This window comes from Hordeum vulgare, chromosome 2H (assembly GCF_904849725.1).
Source record: "Hordeum vulgare subsp. vulgare chromosome 2H, MorexV3_pseudomolecules_assembly, whole genome shotgun sequence".
Lineage (NCBI taxonomy): Eukaryota > Viridiplantae > Streptophyta > Magnoliopsida > Poales > Poaceae > Hordeum > Hordeum vulgare.
The window spans coordinates 621,541,125-621,558,471 of NC_058519.1; the positions used below are offsets into that span (position 1 = coordinate 621,541,125).

The window sequence follows — 17,347 nt, forward strand, 5'->3', positions numbered from 1 at the left end:
GACAAATATATTTTTAAATACAAAAACGTCTTTTGATCCGGGGCCGGGCGTGACATCTTCAGGTAGGGCCTTTCCAAGCCCGGCCTAGGGTCGACCCAGGGTTATAACCGGAATAGTACCCCTACACAAGGCTTAAGAGCATCTACAGTTGCGATGGACTAATTCGACATCTCAAACATCCGAGGACGCGTCCAGGCACGTTTGTGGGCACTGATCGGGCATGCCTCATATTACTACGCTGCATCCGCGTATCTTATATCGAGCACCTTATATTCATATTACACATGCAATGCTGAACTACTCTACGTGATCAATATCGAACAACAAAATCAGATGTAAACAATACGCAAGATCGGGTGCAAACATACATGAAACATCACCCAATATATCATCCAAGTTCACCGGTCATTGTTCTTTAAATTTCTACAACTAACGATATAAACAATGTGGAGGGGGTCAAGATCACCACTTCCTTGCCGGACCTTTGCCCTTTCGGCCGCCGACGCAGCCGTAGCTATTCGCGGCTGGGAAAGGGTCTTGATCGTCATCGGAGGAGGTGCAGCTGCCGCCGTCTTCGTCGTTGGAGTCGGAGAGGACGATGAGCCCTTTCATCCGACGGACCGCCATGTCCTACTCTCGCTTCAGCTTGACGATCCGAACCGCCTCCGTCGCTACCTCATTTGCCTCGCGCTCCGACTGCTCAATAAAAAGTCATAGCGCCTCGACGTTCTTCCATCGGAGGCGGCGAGCGTCCGTCTCCGTCGTTGTGAGGGACCGACGATACACCCATGCGAGGAGGCATTCGTCCTTGTCGGGTTTAGCTGGCACCCTGCGGCGACAGCGCATGAACTGCTCCGTCGCATCCCTATACCTTGCCCGCTGCCTCTCGCGGCGGGCGGCGCGTGCCTCCAATTCTGGAGTGCGCGTGCGGGCGGTGGCGTCGGCACTAGCACCCACCGATGTCCGCGTGGAGGAACGATTGACGGGGGAAGGAGAAGATGCAGGGCTGGTGCTGACTGCGTTGTCCTGTCGAAGTTGCGCGTGGGTCGGGAGGGTCCAGATCCGGCGTCCGCGCTACAACAACGCGGGAGGGGCGACGCTCCGGATTCGAAGCTGCCATCGGTGTCCACCTTGGACCACTTCAAGGCAATGTGGAGGGTGATCTCCTTGTTGGAGTCGGAGCGGTTGCCGGAGCTCAACAATAAAGTGAATGGGATCGGAACCAAAAAGGAAGAGAAAACGACGGAGCGAGAGAGAGTGAGCTAGGATCCAGAGCAAGACGTCCGGAGTGAAGTTTTTGTGGGACAAAGATGGAAACAATGGTGGGCCGTGCCTGTCAGTTAGGACGTCGCGAACGCATTTGGACGTGACCGGATCGCTCTAGATTTAGACTGTATATGAGAAATGTCGGTTAGTCCAGACGTTTGGGATGTGTTTAAAAGATCTGATTTGATAGTATTTTTTGGTTTGTGAATGCGTGCTCAAACGTTTACGATGGATACGAGGGTCCAATGGTAGATGCTCCCACGCCAGGTCATGACAAAAAAAAAACAGCACGAAGCAGCCGCTTTCTCCCCCCCTCTCTCTCTCTCTCCTTCCTTCCGTCCCGACGTCTCACAGGTCACACAGCCCACCGCCCCCTCGAACCCCGCCTCAAATTACACTTCCGCCCCCCCGCCTCGCCGCGACCGACGAGCGCCTCGGACCAGTTCCTAGGGTTCCTCTGTCTGAGCCGCCCGTCTCGTCGGCGGCGATGGCGTCGGAGTCGGCTTCGTCCCCGGCGGCGGCGCGGGCCGGGGGCGGCAAGGACGACGAGCTGGCCGATCTGGTGCGCCGCATCGTCGACGTCCTCTCCCGCTACTCCGATCGCCTCCCCTTCGACCTCGACCGCCAGGTTTCCGCTCGGATCTGTGGCTTCGGTCCCCTCCCGTGCCCGAATGATCTGTCGCCTGTCGGTACTACTGCCTCGTAGCTCAGGAATTCCTTTTTGTTGGGTGGCCTGGCCTCCGAAGCTGCTGGCTCCATATTTGGGGAAAGCCCTTTTAGCTGTGTATAGGCCGGGTGTTCTGCTGCGTAGGGTGCGAAGCATCGATTCAGGATTGCGTTGTTAGCTGCTGCTGCGCAAGCTTCGGGCATGTGCCAGGTGAACATCCCGGTGGGGTTTCGCGGCGGTTCACTCTTCACTGTAAAGCATGGCTCCTGTTTTTGCAGGGTAATGCGGGATCGGTTTCGGCAAAAGGTCAGGGGATTGTTGCGGTCCTTGTGATTTTGATGTCTCCTTGGCTGAAATAATCAGTTAGTACTGCTATATAGGATTGCTGGTTAGTCAGCAAGATGCACACTTTCGGATGGATACTATGTGATTCAAGAGATCTGTGTGCGGATAGTGATGATTTTTTTTTTTTGCTATTACTATAATTTGGTCAGACTCCCAAATGGCAAATATTCTGTATTTAATAGAATATGATGTCCTAGATCAATAGAGCATACCAATCTAACCCCTTCCATTCCGGACAGAATTACCTGATCATTCTGCTTCAGAACCAAAATAGCACACAGCAACTTGCATTCCGTACTGTCCACAATTCTGGCAATTCCAGCCAGGCAGCTGCAATAGCAAAGCGGCCAAAAATTAACAACAAACATTTTTTTCTACTAGGAAAAGCTGATTAGCTTGATGTTTTGCTCTTTTCCCATTCATAGTGAAGGTGCAGATTAGGTAGAAACAGCGCGCAAAAGAACACAAGTTTTTAGCCTACAGGACGGGAGCTGCCATTAGATAGAAATCTGTAGGAGAGGAGCGGGTGCACCGGAGCATACCTTGACGCTGAGCCTGAAAGGGGAAGGAGCCAAGGAGCCCACCGCTGGATAGCTACTGCTCAAGCCTAAGGGGGACATGAGGCAGGGAGCACGACGGTGATCTGCTTCTGGAGCCTGAGAGGGGGAAGAGGCGAGGAGCCCACCACCGGCTTGCCGCGGGCGAGCTATTGGCCTGCTGTTGGAGCCTGAGAAAAGGGGGGGGGGGGGTTGTAGGGAGCACAACGCCATCTTGCGGCCAGTGCGCTGCTGCTAGAGCCTGAGAGGGGAGGAGGCGAATGGCACACCGCCGTCTTGTCGCCTGTTTGCCTGCTAGATCTGGCGGCGCCGCCAAGAGTAGGTACAGCAGGGAGGAAGAGGACTGGGAGTGGAGGCTGAACACAAGGGATGGGAACAGGCTAGGGTTAAGATATGCCCCTTACTTGGCTTTTGCTGGGCTGGGCCGGGCCGTACAAGAAAGGATCAGGAAGCTTCTGAAATTTATCTAAATTAAGATAATTTATTATTGCCATACTCATTGATACTCTGCTGATACATATCGGGAATGTATCCTTATCAGATACGGTATTTAAACGGACACGCTGGTTGCCGGACATATCGGTGCCACAGAGTGTGGTTGTACTATTGTCCTGAGGTTCTACTTTACCGAGAGCCAGTATACATGGAGTATTCGACCTGGTGCTTTGTAGGCATGTTGCACTTGCATGCATAGCCTGCCGTTCTCTTGTTGTAAACAATGCTAGGCCTTGCTACCATTCACGCTTTCATCCTTTTTTTTTCATGTTTTCTCTTTCTTTTAATTATATGCCTCGTGTCTATAAATTAAATACACATTAATTAATATGTCTCAAACGAAATGGAATGCTCTGGTAACGAGACATTCCGTTTCAAACAGCAAAGCTAGAATGGCAGTCAGAATGGAATTGAGAATTAATTAATTAAGGAGCAAACATAAGTAAGCACTTCATGCAAGTCATCAAGGCCTGTGACGTCCATAATTGCAACTTAATACTGTTTGAACAACGATATGATTCCACAAGTATAAGTGCTTGGTGCAAACAGTGGACTGTGAGTGCATTGTGTGTTACTTGGCTAGAACAAAAGGATATAGCAAGTTTTGTGGGTTCTCAAGAAGTCACAGGAGTTGCCATTTTTATGATATGTTATTTTGAGTCCTTGTTGCCAGAATTATTGAAGTACTTGTTTCATTTCCTTGTTTAGAAACTTCACTAGCTTACAACACTTGCTGCAATTGCCATCACAAGTTTTGTGGGTTCTCAAGTGCCAAGTCCCATGACTTGCTATTTTTATTTTTGATATGTTATTTTGAGTCCTTGTTGCCAAAATTGTTTAAGTAATTCTTTCATTTCCTCGTTTAGAAACTTCGCTTCGCTAGCTTACCACACTTTCTGCAATTGCCATCACAAGTTTTGTGGTTTCTCAAGTGCTAACTCCCAGGACTTGCCATTTTTATGATATGTTAATTTTTAATCCTTGTTGCCAGAATTATTGAAGTACTTCTTTCATTTCCTTGTTTAGAAGCTTCGCTCGCTAACCACACTTGCTGCAATTGCCATCACAATTGTATTTGCCTGGAAACTGTTGAGAGCTCCTCTAGAGCAACCTCGGAGGCCACGGAGACGGGATGCTCCATCTTCTAGCAACACGAGCAGTAGATCACGGCCAGGTGCTTTGGTTGGACCGGATGCCTGCTCCTCGGCGGATTCAAGAGCACATGAAGCAATCAATCAGCTTTTCCAACCAGTAAATGTATTGCTTCCTTTCTTTGTTGATTTCTAAAATGATGTTAATGTTTAAATAACCCTTAGGTTGATTGTTGCCTGTTTCTTCTTCAGCTGACCCTTGAGCAGCTTGTCAGGCATAAACTGAGCGAAGGGCGAAGGGTACTACGCAAACTACTGCTTTTGGTGTTGTTACAAAATTTCAAGCGTCCTGTTGGACCAATGCATGCGGTTCACTAATGTGGGAAAAACTATTTCAGGTTACCTGCCGGTTACTTGGTGTGATTTTGGAGGAAACAACTCCAGAGGAGCTCCAGGTGGGCAGAAATTCTTCAGCAAAATTTTGGTATTGACTAACTAATGAATTCATGGATGTACGTCTTTCTTCAGAATCATGTCACAGTGAGGCCTTCTGTCTTGGAGGTTCTTCTTGAAATTGCAAAAGTTTGTGACGTCTATCTGATGGAGCACGTTCTCGATGATGAAAGTGAGGTAGGTCTAGAAAGAGCTCCTTTGTTCCTTTGTCACTGTTCTGCAACAGTAGTTCCATAATGTAAGCACATGCTACCAAATAAAGTTTTCATTTCGCTACAGCCCATTGTTTTGGAATTTAGAGTTTGCATTATTACAAGTACTCCCTCTGTAAACTAATATAAGAGCGTTTAGGTCATAATTTTAATGATCTAAACACACTAATATAAGAGCGTTTAGATCACTATTTTAATGATCTAAATGCTCTTATATTAGTTTACGGAGGGAGTATGTGCTTACATTAGTTTAGTGTTTGGAGCAGACCATTTTAGCTTGACCCTCACACATTGAATTATGATGCAGGAAAAGGTCTTGTCTGCCCTAAGTGAAGCTGGGCTTTTTACCAGTGGCGGTTTGGTGAGAGAGAAGGTAAACTTCATAATAAGACCTTGCAGACAGACATTTATCACTACTTTAGTTTTGGATATATGGAAATAGGTGTTTGAAATATAACTCTTTCCTGAAATCTGTAGGTTCTCTTCTGCAGTACGGAAAATGGCCGTACCTCTTTTGTCCGGCAACTGGAACCTGACTGGCACATTGACTCGAGTCCTGAAATAGTTCACCAGTTATCTGTAAGTCACAAATGCACAAATACACAAATGCAGTATTTCCATTTTCTAGGAACAGGGTTTGATTCGCTATCTCCATTGCAGAGGTTTATCAAGTATCAGCTGCACATTTCGCCACAGCAAACGGAAAGGGTGTCACCCAATGTTTTCAGCTCTGCAAGCTTGGAACAGTTCTTTGGAGTTCTTGACCAGAGATGACAAAGTGAGGTAGAGCAGGAACCAATATACAGATCTACACGTGCATTTGTGTGTTTTTATAATTGGTTCGACACCTCTTATATATGTTCTATGTATGGTATGAACCTATGATTCTACCTGAAATGCTCTGATCTCTTGAATGTGCAAAAATTGCAGGTTAAACTCAAGCGAGCTGTGGCACAGAAAGAGCTCAGAGGAACATCATTGTTCAATTTATTTTCTTGATGAATGGTGCAATTCGTTTTTCTTGTATTGTGTGTAAAAGTCTTGTTGTGGCTAGTACTAAACTTGTTCTGCAATGCCCCATAAGCTATGGATAGAGAGATCGCACCTGTAGATTCGTGTACCAACATTGTCCATGTGTGTAACCAAAGTAAACAGCCGTGAAAGATGATATGTACTCCCTCCTTTCCTAAATATAAGTCTTTTAAGAGATTTCATTAGAGGTCTACATATGCAGCAAAACGAATGAATCTACACTTTAAAATATGTCTATATACATTCATATGTAGTTTATAGTTCAATCTCTAAAATGTCTTGTGCCTTGTTTGGTTGTGCAGAATTCGCCGCGGAATTGAATTGGCAATGGAATACCAAATCAACGATTTCAATGGAATTCCAGTTTTGCTATTTGGATGCGCATGGTATTCGTCTGTAGAATCAAGGCTGGAATGGAATTCCAAATCCTGTTTGGATGTACATCATGTGGAATTGAATTTTTTTGGACTTTGAACAATATAAATGGATGATAAATATGTCCCCGGCACATAGCACAAAGCGGGTAGTTTTTGTCTTTCAAATAGGACAAAGCGGATAGTTTATGTCTTACAAATAGTAGAAAGCGGGTAGTTTAAGTCTTACACAAAGTACAAAAATAATACTCCTTCCGTCCCAAAATACTTGTCTTAGATTTGTCTATAAATAAATGTATCTAAATACTAAGATATGACTAGATACATTCATATCTACACAAATATAAGACAAGAATTTTGGGACAGAGGGAGTAGTCCATAAGAACAATCACAAGGGCAGCAATCATCTAAGGCAAGGTCAAGAGCCTCAAAGGTGCCGTCATTGGCTGTGAGCTTCCCATAAGCTCTCAGCAGATCATCACCCTCCAAATAAGGTATTTCCTGTAGTGCAGCAAGGATTTCAGATGGAGTAGTCATCTTTGGTGACGGAAGTGCACCTTTTGTCTTCAAAGCCTCGTCAAAGGTGCGTCTCAGCTCTCCCACCATGCTAAGGATAGCATCAGCAGCGCGTGGCCTCTTCTTGGGCGGCCCAGGAGTTTCTTCATCATCATCCCCAACCTGAGCAACCGATGAGGATTGTGGTTGAGCACATTCGCCTCCTGTCTTTGCACATGCACCCGTCGCATGGTCTTTTGAATATATAGTAGATATAGCTTGTCAATTCTTCACTTCCTTGTTCCTGTAGAAAGTTGCATCCTTGTTTGCCTACATAAGACATACATATATTAGATGATGTTCAAGTTGCAAAAGAAAACAATATCGTAAAATTGAAGTGTTCTGTACCTCCACATATCGAAGCCACACTTCATCACTTTCAACCATCACCATGTTATTTTCCCAATCCCATCCAAAGCCACTCTGAGCAAGCATCTTGATAATGATATCATACTGTTTGTCAAATGTCTTAATTCTTGCTATTATTTTGTCGTTGTTGATGACAAGGTCACGTGTCTCCTTCACATGCTTTATGCAAGCATTGTACCCATGCGGCTTCCAACCATTTTGAACATGGTCACCCCTCTTGTGATGCTCAACAAGCATGGCCAATAATGCAGTGTCCATCTCAGGAGTCCACCGAAGATAAACCCTACTGCCTTTCTTAGTTTTTGCTTCAGCCATGATTCTACAAGTAACATACATAAAAATAAATAAAGATAAAGAGCAAGTTGTAGATCTCAGAAGTCCACTGAATGTATATATTAGTTCGTAGATGCTGCATGTACAAAATACCACACAAAGGACACCATGACAGGAAGCTATCCTATCACACAAAAGAGGTACCATCACACAAAAGGGTACCATCAACTATCGTACTCCGCCAACATTACTTATCTACTCCATTGCTAGTTTAGCATGCGTCGCAAGATACTCAGCAAACATCTCATCAGCAAAGTCATGTCTGAACGTGTTCCATGCATCGCTTTGTTGTACACTTCTAATGAAAGTTGCATCATCTACAGGTTCAGGAGCCATAGCTGCTAGTTTAGCGTCGACCTCCTGCAACAATAGATCATTCCTCATATGTTGTGTATCCCTTGCATAGTTGTGTAACACACAACACGCATTAATAATTCGAATCTGTAAATATTTAGTTCATAGTTAGCATTTGTTGTTACATATTAATTATTTCATAATTAACACACAACATGTATTACCTGGTCCTCTATGCGAAAGAAAGAACAAGAACGGAGGATGGCCCATTTTTTCTTCAACAACCCAAAACATCTCTCGATTATGTTTCTAGCACGAGCATGCCGCAAATTGTACAACTCCTTCTCAGTTTGGGGGCGTTGGTTACTTGCAACCCACTCTTTCAAGTGGTACCTAGTGGATCGGAACAGAGATAGAAATGCCGGTCCATTTGTGTACCCAACATCAACTAGGTAGTACTTACCTATATGTCAAGCAAATAAGTTAGTTATGAATTACATATGAGAAAAAGAAAGCCAAGAGAAAGAGTGGTACCCTGTGGTACAAAAAATACATCTTGGCTGTCAATTCTCATAGCATCTTTCAACACGCGCGAGTCGGATGTCGAGCCCTCCCAACCAGGTAGAACATAGAGAAATTTCATGTTCCAATCAACCACACCTAACATGCTAGTGGTGATGTCTTGTTTTCTGTTCCTATACCTCCCTTTGTCAGCCGCCCGAACAAACACAGTAATATGACACCCATCTAGAGCTCCAAGTGCATCGGGAAACCACTTCCATTTGTAATCATCGGGAGGAGTGGCAGAAGGCTCAGGGAGCTTGATGAACTCTCCGGTTAGAGATAGGATGGCAGCTAACACATTTTTGAAGTGCCTACTAGTGGTCTCTAAAGACCGCTCAAACCTAATCATTCTCATTTTAGTTCCATGCCCAACAACTTGTAAGAACATAGCAACATTTTCTTCTACTGTGACAAACTTGGTATCTTTGAGACCACACTTCTCACGCAACATAGCACAAAGATTATGAAAATTTCTTTTGGTTAACCGTAGCTCATCATAGCATCTTGTCTCCAACCCATTGTATGTTTTTTTCAATACATACTTCCTATATGCAACCTTCTCCTCAAACTCAGTGAAGGCTCCTAGATCCCTCAGTGCCCTTTGAGTACTAAGATAAGCTAAAGCAAGCACAGACACCTCAAAATACATCTTTATCAACACTAGCCTTCTTCTTTTTCTTCTTTTGTTCTCTTCGGTAACGTAATCGACCAACTCTTGATTAGACATGATGATGCTACATGATGAAAAACATATTTGCATAGCAAATACATTTTAACAAGCATTCACATGATGACATATAAGCATTTGCATATTTGCATATAAGCAAGCATATCACATACATTTTAAAACAAACATTCATCAACCCATAATTTGCATATGGAACGAAAATCAAACCTTTTCTTAGACCCACCACTTCCTATTCTTCTCAAATCTGCAGTTCATAGCAAGAACACACATAAATATGACTAGTTCATAGAAATTTTTGACCCAAATTCGTTACCCCTGTCATGGAATCAAAGGAGAGGGAGGGCGCCATGTTCTTCCTCCTACCGCCGCTGCCGTTCGACCCAGCATCCGCCGCCGTTCGACCCTCATCTCGCCGCCGCCTAGGGTTAGGTTTCCAGGTTGGGCGAGATCGGGAGGGGCAGCCAGGGGTAGGGGCGAGATGGGTAGAGGGAGGCGGCTAGGAGAAGGTGGGCGGGGAAGATGAGGAAGAGCTGGAGATGGAGGCGCACCTGCTCGGGCCGGGGGCGAGGAGCTCCCTCCTGGTCCCTGTTCGCTCGAGGCTGGAGGTCAGGCGGAGGAAAACGCGAACACGGTACCCGTTCGAGATCCCGCGAGATTTCCTACCTCGAGACCTCGGAAACTTTCCCTGCTCGGTTCGCACGCGCGCGGGTCCGCTCAGAATTGGGCCTGTGATTCCAGATGCAAATTCCTAGTACAACCAAACAAAAGAATTAGGGGCTCAATTCTAGATTCCTTAATTCCATGTTCAATTCTATGCAATCAAATAAGGTTATATTTAGGAACGGACTTATACTTAGGAATAGAGGAAGCATTTTCAAAAGAACCAACACTAGCGCTCCCCAAAGATAGATGATATTGAGGCCACCCCTCTCGACCACCTATTAATTTATGAGGCATGGGCTACATGTCCCCTTTCTTTTGACAAAAGATAAATAAATTAAAACCATTATTTGATTATTTATGTACCTTGAAAGGATCTAATATAAACATATATAATTTTATATGTAGTGTGTAAAAAAAATACATAGATCAAAATGGGCTTTTTTTGTAACCACAATTTAACTTTTTGTGGCCTATATAAAACATGTTATTTATTATTTTATAGAAAAACACATTTTCTTAATATATATGAACATGTGAATATGTTTTACCGAGCACCTGAAAAGTTATAAAAAACACATGTTCAAAAGCTTGATGTCTTTAACATAGTATAAATGTAGGTGCCTACTACATACACTCATCCTATGAACGCATGCATATCTTACCCTACAGTATTGACTATCCTTAGAAAATAAGATTAAACGTCTGAAATAAATCTAAAAATATGAGCATCAAAATTTAAACCTTGATGTGCTGGTTTCAACCAAAGTAATAATTTGCATGAGCTTGATTATTTATTTATTTTGTCTTTTGCGTGGAATTAGTTTGATGAGTTGAATCGTTCAATATGATGTGGTTGAATCATTGAATGTATATATAAGGATCCTCTTCGTGTCAATATTGCATTATATTTTTAAGATCAAGATTTGGGTTTACTATTAAACTTGCTATCTAGTCCCTCTACCCGTGAATAAGCATACATTTGACATATAATATTTATTCATAAAAGAGTGTATTTTTATCTACTCAATGCATTTTAAAGTAAAAAAATGTTTCTCCTCATCACACAATAGTCCAGATCAATAACATTTAGCACATGGTCTTCTCACCTTCTCCATGCAATTAAAGCATGATTAATATTAGATGTAATGTTGTTTATAATCAAGTTTATAGTCGGCAAGTATAATACTTACAGAGTCTTTAGAAACACGTGCTACAGTTGTTAGTTTGTAGTCTGGCTCTTTTCTCTCTCCTCTATTCTCTCTTCTAACTCAGAAAAATATACTATTTTAATTCTTACTGCTTGCATGTGTTATTTTATTATACTTGCTTTTAGCTCATTGGGGGTAAGGTAATTAAAAAGAAGAGAGATGATGGCTTGCATCTTTTTAATGTATTTTTTTTTACTCCATAATTTCTTCTACTTCCTTCGCCTAGGTGCATTAGACATCTTAAGAGGTGCACTGCAATCTAGACACGTAGAGATTGAGATAGGAGAAAAAATTAAATCGTAGAGGAAGCCAATCATACTATTTCTTTCTCGACTTAAAACGTGCTATTAATTAGGAGACCTCTTTAAATTCAAAAAACATGCCGCATAAATTACATGCATTAGTCTTTCAATTAATAAATAAGATTTAATTAATATGCATGCAACTAGTACTACTGTAAGCCTTAGTGTTTTGAGATTATTTGATTTTTGTTAGATGCCTACATGTTTCGTTAATAGAGGGAGTATGAGATAAATGTATGCATACAGGTGACATATCGTGACATATCCGATCAGTGTATTCATGGGGCAAATATACCCACCGGGTTTGGGCATAGGCACTTCTCTGACGGCGAATTAGTTAGGCGAGCAACAATACCCAGTCGCATTGTTTTTTTCTTTTGCCACAGTAATAAACTACTTTTTAATATGGATTGACATGTAATTATTGTTCTAGTTGTTTGATCAGGCTATGATTTTTTAAAACAAATTCTCCTGAAGACATGTATGACAATCTGTGTCACATCATATATAGACAAAATAAAATCAAAAAATTAATAATAATAAAACTTAGGTATATAAGAATAACTTTGTGAATTATCTACAACATTTGCTCATGAAGTTGTGGACGACCTTCCTCTCCCACTTAATTTTCTTTCTTTTAAAAACTGCTAAGAAAAGGAAAATTATCATAGTCTTTCTAGAAGAAAATCCAGCCACTTATTAACAGAGAAAAAAACACTTCATTTTGATGATCCTCTTGTTTTCCCATAGCAGCATCGTCTCTCGTCCTTCTTCCTCATAAGATTCCCCGCATAGATCCTCCTCTAGTTCTCCTTCTGCGTAGCTCTGCCTCCCTGCGAGGTCTCGTCCCAAGGATGCCACCTCCTCCTTCTCCAAGCACCATGCATACCTCGTGGTTGAGATTGATGTCAAGCCATTAGAACAACTCTAACAGACCCCGTATAATGACGGTCCACAAAACGCGTTTGCAGTTTACGCAAAATCACTTCTGCGGACCAGCGCGGGGTGACACAGATGCAGACCCTCCAAACGAACTCGAGTAAAAGTATATTCGCCGAATATGTTTTTTTGCGGGTCGGCTTCTGCGGGGTCTGTTCGGACACGGCCGCGACGACCCGCAAACAAAAAATGCTCAATTCTCGCATTTGACATAAGTTCACACAAATAAGTTCAAATTCAAACAAATATAACACAGTTTTACGCGGAAATAAAAGCCAAATTCAGTAGGACAAACGCAAAAAAAGGGTCTTGCATCATCTTGGTCGATCTTCACTCCTTGCCATATCATGCCATGTTCAAGATCTATCTCCTTGCCATATCATGCGACCATATGAAGCAGAGTCTTCCATCCTCCTCTTCAAGATCGCTCTCCTTGCCATATCATGCCATGTTTTGATGCAAATATGATTACACACAACTTGAACAAAGGCAAAACAAACTCACATAGTCGGACTCCACGGTGCCACTTGAAAGTGCATTGCGTACTTGCTCCAAGCAAGCTGCCTAACGGCTGCACATAGGCTTGATATTCTCCCAACGGCCTTCAAACGACCTAAATGTGCGTGGAGTCGTATTGGGATACTTTGTCATAATGCTGAAGTATTGATTTTCGATCCTTTGCCAATATCTCTTGACGGTTTGAAATGTACCCGTGCATACATCAAGAGACACCGAACTTCATGCTTGGATCAAAGTTTGATCTTCCAAGATCGTGTAGTTCTTCGATCTTTGGCTATATTGAACGATTGACAAGTCACGAGCTATCGCAACAAATGGCGCAAACGAAAGGACATGACCATGACCGAAGACGCATACCTTCCGGCCATTTCGTCGAACACCTCGCTTGCGGGGTGAGCGACACCGTTGAACGGCATCGCCGGGGCATCTCTTTCTAGGATGGAGTGAGATGATGAAGGAGGAGCCTGAATCCTCTTCCTCTTGACGCCCGCGGCCTTGGTGACCTTCTCCGCCGCCGGCCGAGATCGCACAACAGCCTTAGCGCCCGGAGCGCGAGCCTTCGCGGCAGGGGCTGTCGGATTTCCGCCCGGCACGGCGCAGGCGGGGCCAACATGGCCGGCGACGAAAGCCGGGGAAGGCGCGACGCTAGCATGAGCGACGGCGGGCCCAACATGGCCGGCGACGAGATCCGGGGAAGGCGCGGCGCTAGCATGAGCGACGACGGGGCCAACATGGCCGGCGACGAGATCCGGGGAAGGAGCGTGCGCGACCTCGACGGTGACGGGGGCAGGAAGGAGGCGTCCATGGCAACGAGGGACGGGCGCGGAGGATGCACCGGAGCGTGCGGTGGCGAGGCAATGGTGGCGGCGGGTGGGGGAAGCGGGAAAGGCCGCGCGGAAATGTCCCTCCCGTCAAATCTTGCTGCGGATAGAGGCTGAGCTCGGGTCGGCCTGCCGGCCCGTGAAACTAGAGGTTGGGGGGAATTTTTTGCCATGCCCCGCAAAAATATTTACGGGCCGGGACGGGATGCGGGGTCTAATCAGACAGGTTTTTCCGCCGCGACCCGTACTTTAACCGTTATTTTACGGGTCGAGACGGGATGCGGGGTCTGCTAGAGTTTCTGTTACGCTTTGGGAAGGTGTTGGAGCTATGGGAAGGGAGTGGGTCTAGGGTGATGATACTGCATCGAGCCGGATCCATGGTTGGTGAGCCCAAATTAGCAGAAGGCGGCGCTCCATTCTCTATGGTATGAGATCCCGGAAAGTTGGAGATTTTTTTATGTTGTGTATTGCATTTCGACATGCCGCGAACGGCCATACTTGTTTTGTGCTCACACGAGCCATAAATTGTTGTCTTTGTTATTTCTGCATGCTAGTGTCTTTCCTTTTCATGATACAACCTATTTTTTCAAACGTAGTTGCCGCATTCAACTGGGATTTGGTTGTATGTTTTTTTTGTGCGTGTGTGAAAATGTTGGAATGGTTTTCTCACGATTTTCTCAAATATGTCGAGAGAAATGTTGCGATGATGTTGCAAATAACACAACATACATGTTGTATGTGAAGTTTTTGTTGCATAGATTGTATAGCTCATGATCTGTCTTAAGTCAGATCCAACTGATAAAAAAAATGATGAGACAATATGTTTGTCAACATCATCGTATTATATTTTCTCTAAGTACATGATTACATAAAAAACAAATATAAAATAATTTAGTTGCCTTATTAAAGCGAAAGTAGAGATTTGGTCACTTCATTCATGCGAACCCTAGTTTCTCTAACTGAATTTTTTGATGGAAAATGGTTCAGATCACCCGTCTCCACTAGCTTCGTGGTTGTCGGATTATATTTTAATTAGATGGCCCACGAGCAATGTATTACCGAGACTATATTTTGCAACCGAGCCTTTATTGCAAACTCCCCCACCGCAACAAGTGATATGTTGCCGGATCTGGATCCCTTAGTGAGTAGTCGCCTCCCATGCTCTCCCAAGCACCCGTGAAGCCGATGCCTTCATTCCTGCCCCGACCACTGTCACCATAGCTCACAGCCGACAACACGCTGATAAGGCCACCAACAAGCATGCCGTGTGCCTGTGTCCGCTCGCGACCAATGACCACGGCCACTTGAGCGCGCACGCTGAAGCCTCGCTTCAGCCCAGTGGCGGAGACAGCACCCGACGAGCCGGGGCTGCTGCCCGGGCTCCCATGGGGCATGTGAATGGAGCTCTTGTAGTGAAACATGGTTTACTTCATAGTTTTTTGGGCAAAATCTAATTAACTTGGCATCATGTATTGTGACAGCCCGATGCCGACATTCTAGAAGATTCCCTTTCCTTTTCGTTTTCGTCGTGTGTCTGTTTTATTTTGTCGCATCATTCGCATCATCTGCATTGCATCGGCATCTCCGTTGCCGCCAGTTTTCAAACTTTGCATCCGTTGTTAGTTGCCGGTTAACGTCGTTGTTCGTTCCGAGCCTGACCGCACACGCACGCGCCCGCGGCACCGTCGTAACTCTGTTTTTAAAAGCGTGTATAAAACTTTGTCCGATTGAGCTGGAATTTGTCGTGCGGTTTTATTTATATATAGGTAGGCCGCCTGTCAAATTTCATCGCTATCGGAGTCCGTCTGGTACCCGAACGGTCGACCGTAGCGGCACCGTATTCGGTCTACCGTCGGACGTCTGTCGGTGTTTTAAAATTCGTGCCGCGCCGCCCGTTCTCCCTCTCGTCACCGGATATCCCCTCTACACGGCCGGGTACCCATACCCGCGTTCGGAATCGTCCGAATCCGACCCCGCGGTTGGATCTGGAACGCGATTCCGGTTAACCGAGCCCCTCTTTTCTCTATAAATACCCCCCCTCCATCATATTTTTTGGACAGCCCCCTCCTCCACCTCGAAATCCGTGCAAAACCTAACCCTAGCGCAACCAACCCTCCTCCTCTCTCCTCCCTGGCGCCGCCGGCCCGCTAGGCCCAGATCGGGCCCGGCCGAGCCCATCCGGCGCGCCGCCGCCTCCCGTGCGCCCCGCGTCTCGTGCCCTCGCCCGCGCGCCGCCCAGGCTCCCCAAGCCCCGCCGCCAGTAGGATCTCGCCGCCGGCCCTCTCCTGTTCGGCTCGCCGCGCCTGACCGGAGCCACCACCGCCGGTAGCCCCGCTCGCCTGCGAGGGTTAGCCATCGCCAGATCCAGCAACATGCCCGGAGCTTCCATCGCCGCTAGCTCGCCGCCGACCCGCCACGTGCTCCGTCGACCACCGCCGGTCGGATCCAGCCGATCCGGTCTGGGGGGACCATCCCCGACCCGCCGCCGCACTCGAGCCGCTTCGCCTCCAGTCGTCGGCAGCCGCCTCTGCTCACGGGGAGAGCACGGGGGAACAAAGCCTCCCGCTCGTGGCGTTGACCCGACGCGCCTGGGTCTCGCCCTGGGTGTGGGCCGCGGCCTTCCTCTCTGTGGTCGGCCCAACGAGCCTCCCTCGCCAGCCGAGCCGGCCCAGGCCGCCCCTCCTCTCGATTTCGGGCCCAGCCCGCGAGGTAAGCCCCCCCGCCCTCTATTCTTTTGCCTAGGAGCGTGGCCTTGCTATATTGCGCCCCTGTGTAGCCCATGAGAATAGAATAGACCCGGTAGCTTATTTCTATTAGGGATTTTTTTCCAGGAATTATTTAATTTCAGATAAATAGATATATTAGAATGCCCGTAGTTTATTATCCGTAAGTCGGAACGAAGCGAGTAATATATGGTTTTCGTGTATTTTCTCGCATAGAATACGTTTTTAAAACTTGCATACTTATTTGATGTAGTTTTGCGTGCCAAATGCCTAGTTTAGCGTGCTGTCCCAATAGGGGAACGTCCCGTATTTATTATTCTTGCGGTCCGGATTGCCCGTATACCGTAGATTAAATGTCCATGTTTTAGGGACCATTTTCCCATGTATTTTAGAGCGGTCATTTGTATTTTTGCGTGTAGGGAATTGTCAATAGTTTATTTTCCCGTATATAGGTTATTTCCCGCATTAATGTGTGGCTTTATTTGGTGTTGCAACCCCACATATTTTATATGTTTCTGGGGTAGAAAAATCCATGGGATTTTTCTGTGCAATTAGTTTTAGCTTTCGAGTAAGTTAGTTCGCGAGATATTTTGCCATGTTGCCCTCTTGTTTATTTCGTAGGATTTATTCCGTGTCCCGTTTGCTTAAGTTGTCAACTAGGTAATTGTTCTTGGGTGTTTTGACTAGCCCCTAGTATTTTTGGTTGCAATAGAAATGCATGTTTAGGTGTGGTTTGATAGCCCTCAAGTTGCTAGAAATATCTGTTTTAGAGTAGCTGAAATATTTCTAAGTCTGGAATCTGTTATTTTTTGTTGTTGTCTTGTCTTACTTGTATCTTGTGATGTGTAGCTCTTTTGAGGTTGGTCCAATGGAGTTA

At 45.4% G+C, this 17,347-nt stretch overlaps 1 protein-coding gene across 1 annotated transcript; it reads left to right on the top strand.

The window, feature by feature from the left end:
• The first annotated feature begins 1,606 nt into the window (after positions 1-1,606).
• LOC123427952 (peroxisome biogenesis protein 22) lies at positions 1,607-6,254 on the top strand. Its single transcript, XM_045112096.1, has 9 exons — positions 1,607-1,894; positions 4,357-4,587; positions 4,674-4,721; positions 4,820-4,876; positions 4,950-5,051; positions 5,394-5,459; positions 5,564-5,665; positions 5,747-5,869; positions 6,017-6,254. The coding sequence occupies exons 1-8, from the start codon at positions 1,754-1,756 to the stop codon at positions 5,858-5,860; spliced, it is 861 nt and encodes a 286-aa protein (XP_044968031.1). The 5' UTR covers positions 1,607-1,753; the 3' UTR covers positions 5,861-5,869; positions 6,017-6,254.
• Positions 6,255-17,347: the final 11,093 nt, after the last annotated feature.